Consider the following 14,042-nt stretch of genomic DNA (forward strand, 5'->3'; position numbering starts at 1 on the left):
ATATTATATTATATTATATTATATTATATATTTCCCATGTTATATATAATATAATATAATAACATATTATTATATTATAATATTATATTTAATACATATATATGTATGGTCCCATTTATTACATTTTGATTTGAGAGTTTGTGGCTTCTACATAATTTGATTTGTCAATGTGTAGTAAATATCATCATAATATGAGAAGTGTAGTGTTTAAGGCACAGATGGCTTCGAGCAGAGAGGCTCAGATCTTCCCCTAACCCGTATGCACTGGTTAGCAGCTACTGGTTTGACCTCATCTGTGATGTGCTTGCGTCACTGCTGAGGTGCCACTGGTAAGTGAGCTAATGCATACAAAGACCAGTCATGCCAAGAATGTTTGCTGCTTGCCAGTTTGTTTTCTTTTTCTTATCTGTCCAAACTGAGCCTACAGAAACATTTCAGAGAATGCCTAGGTAAAGACAAGGGTGGAAACCGCCACAGTTACAATTTACAGCACCAGAGCCCGCATCAGAGAAGGGTAGGTGTGGATGCGTGTACTCTGCAGCTCTGAAGCCTGACCTCATGTGGTGCTTGATACCCGGCAGACTTCGTTATCACAGGGTACGCCCGCGTGGTTGTGAACTGTGTGCCACGTTTGGGGTGGTGAGAGAGGACAGAGGAGATAGGCCAGACAGGGAGGGCAGCTCACTGCCATCAGCTTCCGAGTTGCTGATTCACAGGGTGCCAAGCAAATTAACCTGATTTTGGGATGGTCTCCGGTGTGGTTTCTCCAACCCTCAGCTGAGAGCCTGCTGAAGGCGGTCGTTAGCAGATTAAGGAAGCAGATGCCAGTGCGCGGAAACTGCATTGCTTCAAACACAGTTCTCTCTGGTCCCCAGCACAGACTGAGAAGACAGGAGGCAGAGCATAATTAGGTCCTTGGGACCAAATGAGTGTCACTGTTATTGCTTTAGTAGCCTCAGTCTGCACATTCCCATTAAAATTTTTTCCTTGGGTACTTTAAGAAAAGAGAGAGAGAGAGAGAGAGAGAGAGAGAGAGAGAGAGAGAGAGAGAATATTAAAAACAAAAAGTAATGGGATTCCCAGACAGAAATCTGTGTTTAAATGGTATTAAAGCTGTGGTTCAAATCAACAAAAGCCAGGAAATCCAATGTTACCCTTCATCCAGACTGTTATAGCATTTTTTTTTTCCAATGCACACTATGCCTGTGAGCAGCCCTCCCTTTTAGTTTCCTGGCTCGGGCAACTCAAATCCACAAGTCACTGAATTATAGGGCTCTGGGCTTGCCATTTAATGGAACCACATGCCCTGAGGACACAAAGCTTTTCAGATGGAATCACTGTGAAGGCTGGGAGTCTGCAGCTGGGTGCTGTTCTTTTTCCTCAGGTTCAGAGGCTCCTGCCTTCTTTCCAGGCAGAAGGGTTACAGGAACAAGTGGGTTGCTGACGCTGGTAAGCTTAGTGTAGCTTGTGTGTCACAGGTGAAATTCATTCGTTCTGCTTCTTTCTCTCTTCACCAGACACGGCGATGACCTGATTGTCACTCCTTTTGCCCAGGTATGTATGTATCATGCTCCACTCACACTCTGTCCCTGGTGTGATTTTAAAAGCAGTCCTTTGACCATAACCGATTTTGAAACATTCTCCTCGCAGGTTCTCGCCAGCTTGCGAAGTGTAAGAAACAATTTCACCCTGCTGACAAACCTTCACGGAGCACCGAACAAGTAAGCCCTGACATTTTTCAGAATTTCAATTCCTTCCCACAAAAGCACAAAACCCTGAAAAACACTGGATACAAGCATTACCCAGAAATCTGCCCTGAAAGCTAACTTTCGGTACACAGTGCAACTGAAAATAAAAAGTCTAAGTGCCTTCAAGTCCACTTGTGTTTCAAAGATTATCACGGCCTTGGAGGGTGCATAGAATCCATCACCCTGGAAAGGGTTAGGAGAGGATTGGAAGCTCATTGACTCAACCTGTTTCATAAAAGGAAACCGTGAGTGCTTGGGAACCTGGCAACTAGCTTGTGAATGCACCCTGGGTCAGAGAAACACTGGGCCTACAGCCTGACTCAGATCTTCAGTCAGCAGTCACCACAGCCTTATCTATCTCCCAAGTCTTTGTGAAGCTACTCACCCATCATTTGTTTGGCTTCATCCAGAGTCTGATAAAGCAGATGATGAAAAGTGAGAGTGGAGCTTAATTTGACCAGTCACTCTCCTCTCTCCGTCCGGAGCTTTTCACTTAAGTAAGCCTCCTTGCAAGAGGAAGTTGCACACTCCTGTGGAACCGCTCTCATCTGGTCCTCTCAGGTGTTCTGCAGCCTCCCACCAGAGTACATCTTCTTCCATGCCATGTGTGTGATCATGTCACTCTCCTGCTGGGGCACTGCAGTGGACCACTCTTTAAGACAAAGTGTAGATCCTCATGCATCGCATCTGAGATGCCTCACAACACAGTATATGTTAATGTGGTGTGAAAATTGGTTGTATTATATTTAGGACAAAGTAATAGTTGAACATTCTTAACCTAAAACTCCAAAATTCAGACTTTTTGAACTCTGATACGATGTCAAGAATGAAAGGATCCACATCTGGCCTCAGGTGATGGGTTGCATTTGGTTACAGTAAAAATAATTATATAAGATTACCATCAGGTTATTGGTGGAATGGGCATGTGAAACAAATGAATTTTCTATCCCCATCCCTAAGATGTCTCACCATGTAAATGAAGATATTCCAGAATCTGAAACATAAACAGAAGGCAAATCTGAAACCTTAACCCTCAGGGACACCCAGCCAACATGTGGATCCCAGAGACTTGGTTTTAGAGCTTTGCCTCCTGCTTATTCATTTGTTAACCCATCCCACCAGTATTTATTTCACACGTACTATTCATCCACGCCCGCACGCAATTGCACAAATCCTTACTGGTCATTCACTTCATATCAACCTCCGATGATCTCATAGTGGTCCACACAGACAAGGTCTCTGCCCTTCCATGGCTTATGTTCTAACAGGAAGAGGTGGTAATTAAGCAGTGAGCGGTCAGATCATGTCCCAGCCACAGGGGCTTGAGTTCAGCAACAGAGGTCCAGCAGTTTTCAGTCAGTTCTTCTCTACTCTGACCATGGACTCTGTATGATTAGACCATCTCCTTCTACCTGTCAGTGTCTTCCTGGCCACATCCTGACATCTTTTATGATGAGTGTCAGTCATCTTTCTCAATCTGCTTTTTCTGGCCCTGCAAAGCCTCTGTGAGTGTTCTCCATTTGGCCTAACGGCTAATGACCTGTCACACTGTCTTTTTAAATCATTGTCCATCACTAGACTGTGGGCGTTCTGGATCACACAAAGCTCCAGGGATCAAGTATCTTGAGACCCTAAATGTCATATACAGAATGGACATAGAGCCATTATCACTCTCTGACTGAGGACCATGCCTCAAATCATGACCCTTTGTGTCACATTTGTCCAGGACAAGCCATGTCTCCAGCAGTTAACCCTCTGCATCTTCTGATCTTCTATAAATCCATATCTGTGTTTTATAGTTAGTCTTGCTATTTATTTCCAGACTTTTTGACTATCCTATTTTCTATTGAGTTAGGGTCAACTTCTATAGCTCCAGCTGACCTGGAGCTCACTAACTCACTATTTGGCTCAAGCTGGCCTTGACATGATAGTAACAACCATCCTTTCCCAACTTCTGAAGTGCGAGAATACAGATGGGAGCAACTACCCCCAACTTGACTTCAAATATCTCTTTATAATCGACATCAAAGGACAAAATATTTAAGAAAAGGCAGACCCTCAAGAGCTTCCCCAAGAGCAGCTGAGAGCACCTCTGTGTAGTTCCGGCTACACAGTGTTGGCTTTAAGCCACAAATAGACCAGCAAAGGCAGGGATAGGCTGGAGAGCTGAGGGACCATTGATAACACTCCACTCTGCTGCTAGGTAGTCAGCGCGCAGCAACAAATAAGAGAAGGAAGTGAAGATAAGCTTGTCTATAAGGGGTGCGTATGGCATACAAGGTGCACCCCCCCACATCCCACCCACAGGCACTGGCTTATGTTAACAATTGGAGCTGTAAGATCCATGGAATTTAGAAGTTGCTTTCTGGGATATTTAACGTGGGTTCCAGGGTGCCACTCCCTGTCTTGAATGTAGCATTTAAGCAGTAATTATGTCCTTGGAGTGGTTTTCATGAGACATCTGGCTAGTGTGGTTCATTATGTGAAAAGGAACTCCCACATAGAACTATACTTCTCCTAAGTTACGGTTTCTTTTATCTTTTGGCTCTTTGCTCTGTATAAAGCGGCCCATTGTCTGCCTGAGCTTTGCCACCCAAACGGTGAAAATCTTAAAAGTTTCTGCTGAGGAGGTTTCCCTGGGCCTTAATGAAATGAGGGATCGGGTCTGTATTTCTTGGTTATAAATGAAAACCTGCACTTCCGTTGTCCCGGGAGTTAATTTTGGAAAACTGTAGCTTTCACTTGGGGTTGTTAATTCAGAGATATTTCCCTGAAGATATTTTCCGATGGCTTCCAAAAGACCGATGGTGCCATCACAAATGCTCACCATGCATACCCACCCGAGACATCTTCTCCCATCATCCATCAGCAAGCACTGATTGTGTGACAACCGGGGAATTGCATCGTCTTTGCATTCACAGTTCTTCAAAAGCATAATTTGATCAGAATGTACATATTCTTTTAAAAAAAATTAATAACCATCTTCTTTAGTGTATACCTGGAATGTCTTTCAGAGCTTTATATATTTTGGCACGGGATTTAAATTAGCTGAGAATCATAAAATCTTGAACACTCACTCAGATATGGAAAATACCTAGCCAAATTTCCTCAGAATAAGTGAGAAAATACATGTGAGCCCCTCACACAGGACCTCACACACTGTAAATCATCAGGAAATAGTAGTTGCTCCCTGCTCGCCCCAAGTGAGAAAGCAACTGACATTCGGTCAGCTTGCCAAGGGCCACGTACTTGGAAGGTGCCAGAGTCTGGGTTGGGATGAAGGTTCCTGGCTTCTATTGCAGCCCAGTTCTCTCTCCGCTACACTAATCAGGCTGGAGAGCTGTGGCCACAAACCCTCACTGTTCCTAGTAACATCTTCAGTGACCAGGCAAAGAGCTTCCTACCATGCTTTTATAAGTTAGAGGCCTCTGGAAACCAGACAGCCAACGCTGTTTGTTTTCCCTTGAGCCCATGAGTTTTCCAGCTGGCAGTCTGATGTCTTATCAACAATAATGTCATTTCCAAAAAGCCATTCATTCGTTAAAGTTTGCTGAGCCTCCATTTTGGACTGCTTATCAAAAAGAAGCGATAACTCAAATAAGCATGGTCCTTGCCTTTTCTCCCACACAAGGATACTTATCTGAATGAACAACTTTAAGTAAAAGCCATACGTTCACAAAATAACTTCCAAGACAGAAGAATTTGCATAATGTGTAATTTTCAAGAAACTGTGGAAAGAATTGGATGTGGGTAGTTATGCTACCAAGAAAGTAGATATTTCTAATATCTATAAAGTCCTAGTTGATGATCTTCTTTCACAAAAGTCTCCTGGGGAACTTGGGAAGATGTGTAGGGCAGAAGTTCAAATGCGCTGTGAATCCACTGGACATGCAGTGAGCTGCACATCACCCGAAGGACAAGCCAGACTGCAGATGTGCAGCTTGGAATGAGCCCAAGTCTTTCCTTATACTCTGTACAACTGTGCCAAAGAGACCTGTGGGGGCTGGGAGTTGCGATGCAGCGCAACAGTAGAGCAACTGTTAGGAAACCACGTAGCCCAGGCCTACACACTGCCCCGAGGCACACAAGGGGGCTAGCCACTGAGGCAGATGTCTCCAGAGTCACAGCAATAAGCCAGAGCATGCACGGTGGGCTGCCCACGAACGAAGACTGCACGTGAACAGCTACAAGCTAGAACATCCACATACTGCGGTGACATCGTCCTGGTACTTTCCTGTCAATGAACAGTTCAGTCAGTAGCCCACCGGTCGTTTGGAAACCCCTACTGATCGCCAGGAAGTTGGTGGGTCCTACAGAGGGCAAAAAGAGGGTTCAGAGTGGCGTCTGCTGTGAGCAGACCATGGGGCAGTGATGGAGATAATGTACACTTATATGAATCGTCACATGAGTAAATGGACCTTGGTATAAATAGAGCACTGTGGTACCATGAGTGACTAGGGGAGGGACCATTTTCAATTAGGAATATAGTGTCCTTTTGAAGACTTGTAATCTTCAAAGGTAGGTGATGTTTAGCGTGGGGAGAGTTTCCTGAACCGAAGAATGGTCAGCAAGAAAGGAGCAGAATGAATTCAGAGCAAAGGAAGAGACAGACCTTGCCCTAAGCAGAGTGTCCATCAATCTTTCATGCATCCATTCATGCCGCTGAATAAGTGTTAGTGAGTTGTTGGCACACAAGAGCTTTCTTGGGTAGCACCCTCGGATCCCCAGTTGTAAGCAAACCTTCTCTTGCCTACATAAAGTTTACGTTTGGTCTAGGGAGTTATGTATCCAACCCTAACCAGACAGTTCATATCTTAATTACAATTTTTGGAGCTCAACAGGGGAGAATGAGAAGAGGAAATGCATGAGAGCACACAGCCAGTCTGTGGTCTGAGATGAACTGTCAGACAGAGAGGCAGTCTAGAGGAGTATGGGGAGGACAGAATGCAGAAGGTTTTGCACGCAGGCTGGGGGATTTGGAACTGAGTCCTTCAATTTCCCTGAAAACAAAAACAGCCCTCAGGATTAGCGTAGGAGTGCTCAGTGAACGGTATAGTAAAGGGAGCTAACACTTAGGATTCAGAAAGACGTATGTGTGCTGTCATGTGTTTGGTGTGTTTCTCTCATCTCCTGATCCCTGAGGTTAAATGATAAAACTCCCAGCAGAAGGAGCTAAGAAGTGTTAATCACCGTGTCCAGCAGAGAACAGCGATCATGGCCTGGCGATTCCTCTACCCTGTCCCTCATGGACATTAGATGCCAAAGAGAACTTTGCTCAGGGTCACCCTGTCTGTTCATTCATTGGTGGTGGCTATGGATCCTGTCCATGCACTCGCAGCTACACAGAAGTTCTCTTATTCCCCAGGGAAACGTGATGGCTGGGAGAAAAGTCACCACTGTGACCGATCAATATGCAGACACTTCCTCAGCAATGGCCTTGCATGCCTTTCTCCATCACTTAGAATTTGACTTCTCCCTCAGACCAGCCTGTACAAAGGGATTCAAAAAGGACTGTAAAAGGTGTATCCGTTGGCCCTGCGCCAGACATATGAAAATGGACTCTTCCAAGGAGCAAAAGTATTTATTAGATTCCTCCCCAAATGAGTCTGATGTTCATTTGTGTTACCAGAGCTTGTTGGAATCAAAGCTTGTGGGATCACAAAGCGACAGACGATAACAACAACAGAAAGAGATTTATTCAACATTGCAGCATTGGGAACTCAAGGCAGCTCAGTGGCTCCTTTCTCTTATGCACACGCTCATCTTCAGGCTCCTGACAGGAATGTTAGATTTAAATAAAAGGCACGAGGGGCCGATAACTAAAGCATTTTTTTCGGTCAAGCTGTGGTCCTGCCCATTACTGATCCATCACCATCATCTCAGCTCCAGCTCTGTCACATTAGGTGAGGTCTGACAAGTTCTCAGCATCATGTGGATCTCTTTGATAGACAAGCTCATTCTTTGGTTCGTTCAGCCCTTTCCCTCTTCCGGCATGAGACCCCTGGGAACAATTTCAAATTCTTGGGGTTCATGAATAGCCACAGAGAGAAGCACATGTATCTCTCTTTAGTATTCCTTCACTAATGTCAGGACAATTACGCCCAGAACTACTGGCCTAAATCTCTTTCTTGATTACCAACAATGTCCAGTTGTTCCTCAGTGGGGCAGACTTCTCTCAGGGCTTCTGAAGGTGCTTCTGAGACCATCAGTGTTGGCAGTATCTGGGAGCCTGTTACAAATGCTGACCCATCTATCCACTGTAGGCCACTGCATGGGACCCCAGAGGCAGAGTGACTACAGTTCACTGCATGGGACCCCAGAGGCAGGGCTGCATTAGGTCTGCTAAATCAGGAGACCAAAGGCAGGCTGGAGCAAAATGTTCTAGCACATTTTGTATATCGCTCTGATGTACTCTGAAGTCTAAGGTTACTGCTCTATACTTTTAAAGGGAGGGTCTCCAGCACTGCACTGAGAAAACGGGAGAGTCTGACAGAGAAAATCTACAAAGCACCAGAAGGGTGATGAGACCAGCGAAGGGCTGGGGAGTGACAGAAAATGGGAAAGAGAAGCTAATTACAAAAAGCCTATGTGGTGGCCCATTCTTGTAGCTCAAGCCCTGAGGGGCAGAGACAGATTCCAGAGACTTGCTGGCCTGTCAGAAAGATAGCCTAGCCAGAAAGATAAGATCCATCTTCAGCGAGAGACCCTCCCTCAAAAACTATCTGGAAAAGCATTTGGGGAAGATATTTGACTTCATCCTCTGGCCTCTACCCACTCACTCCTTCTTAGAGAAGCACATGTACAGACACCTGTGTGCATAGAGATGAAACCCCTCCCCCCCACACACACATATAAGAGGAGTTGCACTCTTAGTGGAAAATGTATTTATTTGCCTCTTGATGTAAGAATATGATGAAAATGAAACCCTCGCTCCTCCATGAAAAGCCAGTGCCTCTAGTGAAAAAACTCTGATCACTGTGCTAGCTGATGTGTGTGGCATTTGGCAAATGATTTGTCCTCTTAAACATCTGTTTCCTGAGGTGCAAATAATGCAGGTTCTGAACTGATAAATCTCTAAGGGTTCCTTTGGCTGTGACGTTCTGTCCTCAAAGAACTGGGATTCATGCTGACATTTGGAGTGAGGCCTAAGCAAGTGTCTCCTTTTCTGAGAGGCTCCCCCAGAAACCCTGAAATGGAGGGGCTGGCAAGGGACCTGAGGTAAACAACTTCCTTCCTGGCAAGTTGTTGCATCCTGATGCTGTGCAGAGGGAAATTCCAGGCCATCTGGATGTGAGAGAATTGCAATCATCTACCCATGTTTCAGTAGCCTGCCTTCCGGAGACAGCCTTATGTCACTGTATTGCTCATTATGCCCTGGAAATCTCCTGGGTGTGGGGGATCATGGAAGGGTGGGGGGCTTTTCAATGCACACTCAGCCTCGATTTCTGCTTCTCCACAGGAGGTCGCCAGCGGCTAGTCAGGCTCCGGTCTCCAGAGTCAGCCTGCAAGGTAGGCCTCCTAAAGAGATCCCTCTCCATCTTTCAACACAATAAATATGTTTCTTATTCGGGACTATTGTCAAAACAACACTATTTATGTGCACACTGTAACCCTCAGAAGCACATCTCTTGGTGACTTCTTTGCAAAGATGCACTGGGCCTTCACTGGAAGTGAAGCCAAACTAAAAAAGCGATTTGAAACCAAGTGTCCACTGTCTGCCTAGGCCTTCACAATTGAGTGTTTGGTCCTGCTGTTTCCGGAAGAGAAGGAGGCAGACCTATATCAAGAGGGCAGCTTGGCCTCAGCTTGCTGACCTCAGTGAACTCCAGGAATGCTAACCTCAAACATTCCCCTACAGGGGTGCCTCCATTAGCCTGAGGTCCCCAAGGCACATTCATGGTTTTCCTTTTAGCATCGACTAGTGTTACAAGTTGCTCTGCCTCATACCCAGGTGCGGAACCAAAGGTTCTTCCCGGGTCACAGAGCATTTCTCTTAGAGGTCATCCAGATTTGTCCCTCTCATCTTTAAGTTCATCTACGCATCTGCGCTCACTGTGTATTGAAGTCTACTGAGAAGAAGGGCCACCTTGAAGGAGCTTCACAGAGATGTGTTCAACATGTATTTGTCACATCACAGGTGACCACTTAGGCGGCCTCTTTGAAGTCCACAAGGGGTACTCCTTTGAACCTGTCCTTCTCTTATAGCAGGGGTTCAGCAAAACGCCACCGGAAACTAAGATAGACTCAGCATGGTCCTCTGACATCTAACGGTGCTTGATAGTCTCCTTCCCTGGTAATTAGAGTCTCCTTCCTCTCTGGATGTTGTGTTCTGCTGGTGGTTTGATCCTAAGTATCTCCAAAGTGTTAGAAATTACTAACTTTTGAGCAAAGGGAACAAAGGCAGTGGATCCCATTTGCTCGTTGGCTTCTGAAGTCCTTGTAGTATAGGCTTTTAAAACTTTTAGAAGCAAAAAGATGAAGAACGACAACAACCAAAAAAAAAAAAAATCAAAAAAACAAAAGAAAGACATGAAGGAAGGTGAGTGTACACAAGAGCCCTGTGATATGAACTGGAAAGAAATAAGCAGTGCTCTGCCCACAGACTTCAAAACCTCGGCATGCTGATGGGCCTCTTCCGTTAGGTATAAAAAGAAACAGAGGAGTGTCTTAGTGTGTAGCTGTGCTGGATCCTGGGAGATCAAAGGAGCTGTTTTGACCCGCCTGTTGTTTCATCTTATTGGCCTGCACCTGAGGCAGCTTTGTTGGCCAATTCTACCAACATGTTTCTGATACCAATTTGAATATTTAGAGTACATTTCCTTTTTTTTCTCTTATAATAAATATGGACATATACCAGGAAGGCATTTGATGCTTATGGTTCTATAAATTGACTCATTAACCAAAACACTGTTTGAAAGATGTTTTATGATTATTGGCACATTGGCTACAGCTTGGCGTCTGGAGCTTTCTTAAATGCCTTTAAAACAATGAAGCAAAGAAGTGACAAGTGACGATGCCACTTAAGGCAATTTGTTTTTGTCTCTCTCTGTGGCACACTACAACAATCCTGGGTTTTCTCTGGGAAGAGACTGTGGTGCTACCGATTATTACATAATTACCGGTTTCAAAATCTCCTCAACGGTAAACCACAGGCAGGAGAGGGGAGACACACAACCCTTGTTTTGTTCTTATTATCAGCTGAAAAAAGTCGGGCAGATTTTTCCTGTTATTTTAATATTTATCAGCATATGACAAAGAGGTGTGTTTAAATAGAAACTCTAAAAGGGAATGAAAAAATACATGGCTTTGAGCAAACAGCATGCAGCACTGGAGAGCTGCTTTAAAACGTAAGTTTTCACTGAAAATTCAGGAAAGAAAATCGGGTGTTTTATTCTGAAGTACTGAATTTGAGCTCGTATATTTTCATAGAAATAGAAGGTCTAAGAAATACAAGACACTAGAATGAACATCTTCAGCGACAATGAATTTTGTCAGCAAAGCCTGACTGACTTCCATTACATGGAAGCAAGGAGGAGAAGCCACATCTAAGAAGATGACTCCTCTGCAGCTTCTTCCTCCTTCTTGTTCTCCCTTCTCCTTCCTTCCCTTCTCTCCCCTCCTCTTCTCCCTCCTATTTTGTCCTTCTTTATGCTCTTTCTCTTCCTCTTCTACTCTCTCTTCTTCTGCTGCTTTTTCATTCATATAAATGAAACGCGATTCACTGTAAAAGTGAATTCTTCAAATCCAGGTGTGATTCCTACACGTACTGTGGCTGTTGCTGAACAACCAAGACTCTGGGAGATGAAATTTCTCAATCCAAGATACCTTCCCTCCCTCTTTTGGATTCTCAGCTATTGGTGCTAAACAGAAAAGTATTGTCTGTGAAAAGACAACATTGTTTTGTTTTTGTTTTTCTTTAGCATGATTGCTCCTGTTTTTGGCAACAATTTAATTCTAGGATGCTCTGTGATTTCCTAGTAGTGTGCTTCTCTCACTGGACCCCAGGGTCCTGAAGGCAGAGGCTGCACCTTCCTCATCTCTTTGTATTCCTAGTGTGGTAAATAATTTCTGCATAGTAGTAGGAACAGAGTAAATCTCAAACTGGCCAGAACTACATAACAGTTGGACTTTATTTGAAGGGAAGCGCTCATAAAGGTAAAATGTAATAACAAGGCAATATCTCTGTGTCTAGGGAAAGTACTTGCTTCTATTTTTCTTTCAGAATCTTAATCACTGTCTTGAAATTAGAAGGTGTTGGGGCAAATTTGATAACTTCTTATATATGTCAATATGTTCATGTAAGTTTTGCATAAGAAAGAGTAAAGCCTAAGAAGGTCACATTTTGTGGACAAAGTAGAAAAGGCACCATCCATTAATGAAGGGCTAAAGCCAGAAAGAGCATTTCTGAAGCCTATGCATACAAGTTTGGGAGGTCACAGTAAGTCCTCTTGAGTATGTTGACTATCTTAAGGTTAATAAGCAGCTCAAGTTCCATCAAAATCATTACTTACTTTTGAATTCGTGAATTTTGGGCCTTTTTCTGTATAGGATTAAAACAGAAAGGAAAAAATAGAATAAAGGAAAGAAAAAGTCTAAAACATGGCAAGAACTTGAATTCTTTCGCCTGGACATATTCAAAATGGAAGATTGAAAACTCTAGATTTCAGGACCCAATGCTATTCCCAAAGGAAAAACAAATCAGATAATTGAAAAATAAATAAATAAAAAATCTTTATACATATGTGTAATTATGTGACAACTGCCACACTTTCTCCATACCCTCTGCCCTATGTTTTTGCATGCGTTTCATCTGAGAAGATAAATTACTGAGTGACTTACTGCCTTTACAGAAGGATTTTATTTCCTGAACAAAAGGATTAGAGAAGTATCGCTTTTAGTAACTCTCACCTCTGAGTCACATAAATGACTTGATTTACAACTAGATGTATCACACAGAGAATTTTTGTAGCAGCCAGAGTAACATGTGAAGTAGGGCGTTCTATCATAATATTTCACCTAAAATTTACCAATGGCTATACACACCAGGAAGATTATCACTTGTAACAGATCTAATGTTTTTAAAGTAACCCAGAAGTTGACAGATCATCCAAAATGGCGGCCAACCACGTCAACAAGATAACTAAAGAACTGCTTGGAGGTCTCCAGGCCGGCCAGACTGCTGCAGACACAGTTTCTGCCTCAGCTCGGGTGTCTGAAGCATTAACTGTGGTGATTTTCAACATGAGTCAATTAAAATATATTTCAAAGAAAGAATGCATTTGGAGAAATAGGATGAGGAAGCAGAAGTCTTCCAGTAAAGCGTGAAATGTGCTGACCTATCAGAGCAGCAGTCTTAACTGGGCTTCAGGGAACTCATGCCTTCTAATACACTTCAAGGCCACTCTGGAAGGGATGACATTACCAGCTGATAAAGCGAAGAAGGGACCTCCTTTCAGGAAGCCTGTTTCTCCACAAGACTCCTCATGTGTCTTCACTTGGTTTTGACTATTTCTGAGGTCTAAGTAGATGTGCCTGAGGCACGTTTTGTTCAAGAAGTACAGCAGGGCTCAGTACACAGTCTCTAAGCCTTAACAACTCAGAAAGCCAAGGATTTGCTAGAACTCCTAGGGTCTAGATGAGAGAGGGCCTGAGGAATTTAGGCAGAGGTCTCTCTGAGGACCAAGGCTACAGCAGGTCCGTGGCGGATGACCAGAAAGGAAGGCCAGCACATGATGAACCTTTGCTTGGTTTCTGCAATTAAGCAAGAACTGTCAGGCAGGATTACAACACGTGGCCAAACAGGAATAAGATCAACCGTGTAATCAAAAGACTCTGATCACTCAGGACAAAGGAGATCCTGAAGAAAATTACAAAAAGAAAAAGGAGAAATAAAGGCAACAGACATTTCCTTCAGTGCTCAGAATGATGTGTGTAACCTGAATTGCTGGGACAAGCTGCTTAATTACACACTGTGAGTGTGCAAAAAGCTTGTATACCAAACATATACAATACTAATCATAGAATAGAAAACACCAGAAAACCTGGGCAATTCTCAAGGTAGTTCTCTAAATGGTTTGAAAGAACCTGTTGTGTCTAAAAGAGTCATCCTATAAAAAGTTGACCCAGAATACGGACACTGAACTGTCTGCACTGATTTGCAGTTATTTCACCTATGTCTAAATTTAAGAATTGGTAACTGAAAAATCATTAGTAAGTCAGCTCAAGTGTGAATGGTTAAAACATGTCCCCTGGGCAAACAGCTAAAAATAACATCTTGCTTATTAGTGGCCCCTT

At 43.7% G+C, this 14,042-nt stretch overlaps 1 protein-coding gene across 3 annotated transcripts in view; it reads left to right on the forward strand.

The window, feature by feature from the left end:
- Positions 1 to 14,042, forward strand: part of Pde4b (phosphodiesterase 4B) — a 516,183-nt gene that overhangs the window by 400,708 nt on the left and 101,433 nt on the right. For all 3 annotated transcript variants that reach the window (XM_055628760.1, XM_055628761.1, XM_055628762.1), the window contains 3 exons: positions 1,518 to 1,554; positions 1,651 to 1,721; positions 9,208 to 9,257. In XM_055628760.1, the coding sequence (XP_055484735.1) occupies positions 1,518 to 1,554; positions 1,651 to 1,721; positions 9,208 to 9,257 (158 nt within the window). The remainder of the gene's footprint in view (positions 1 to 1,517; positions 1,555 to 1,650; positions 1,722 to 9,207; positions 9,258 to 14,042) is intronic.

This window comes from Psammomys obesus, unplaced genomic scaffold (assembly GCF_907164565.1).
Source record: "Psammomys obesus unplaced genomic scaffold, mPsaObe1.curated_primary_1811, whole genome shotgun sequence".
NCBI classification, from domain to species: domain Eukaryota; kingdom Metazoa; phylum Chordata; class Mammalia; order Rodentia; family Muridae; genus Psammomys; species Psammomys obesus.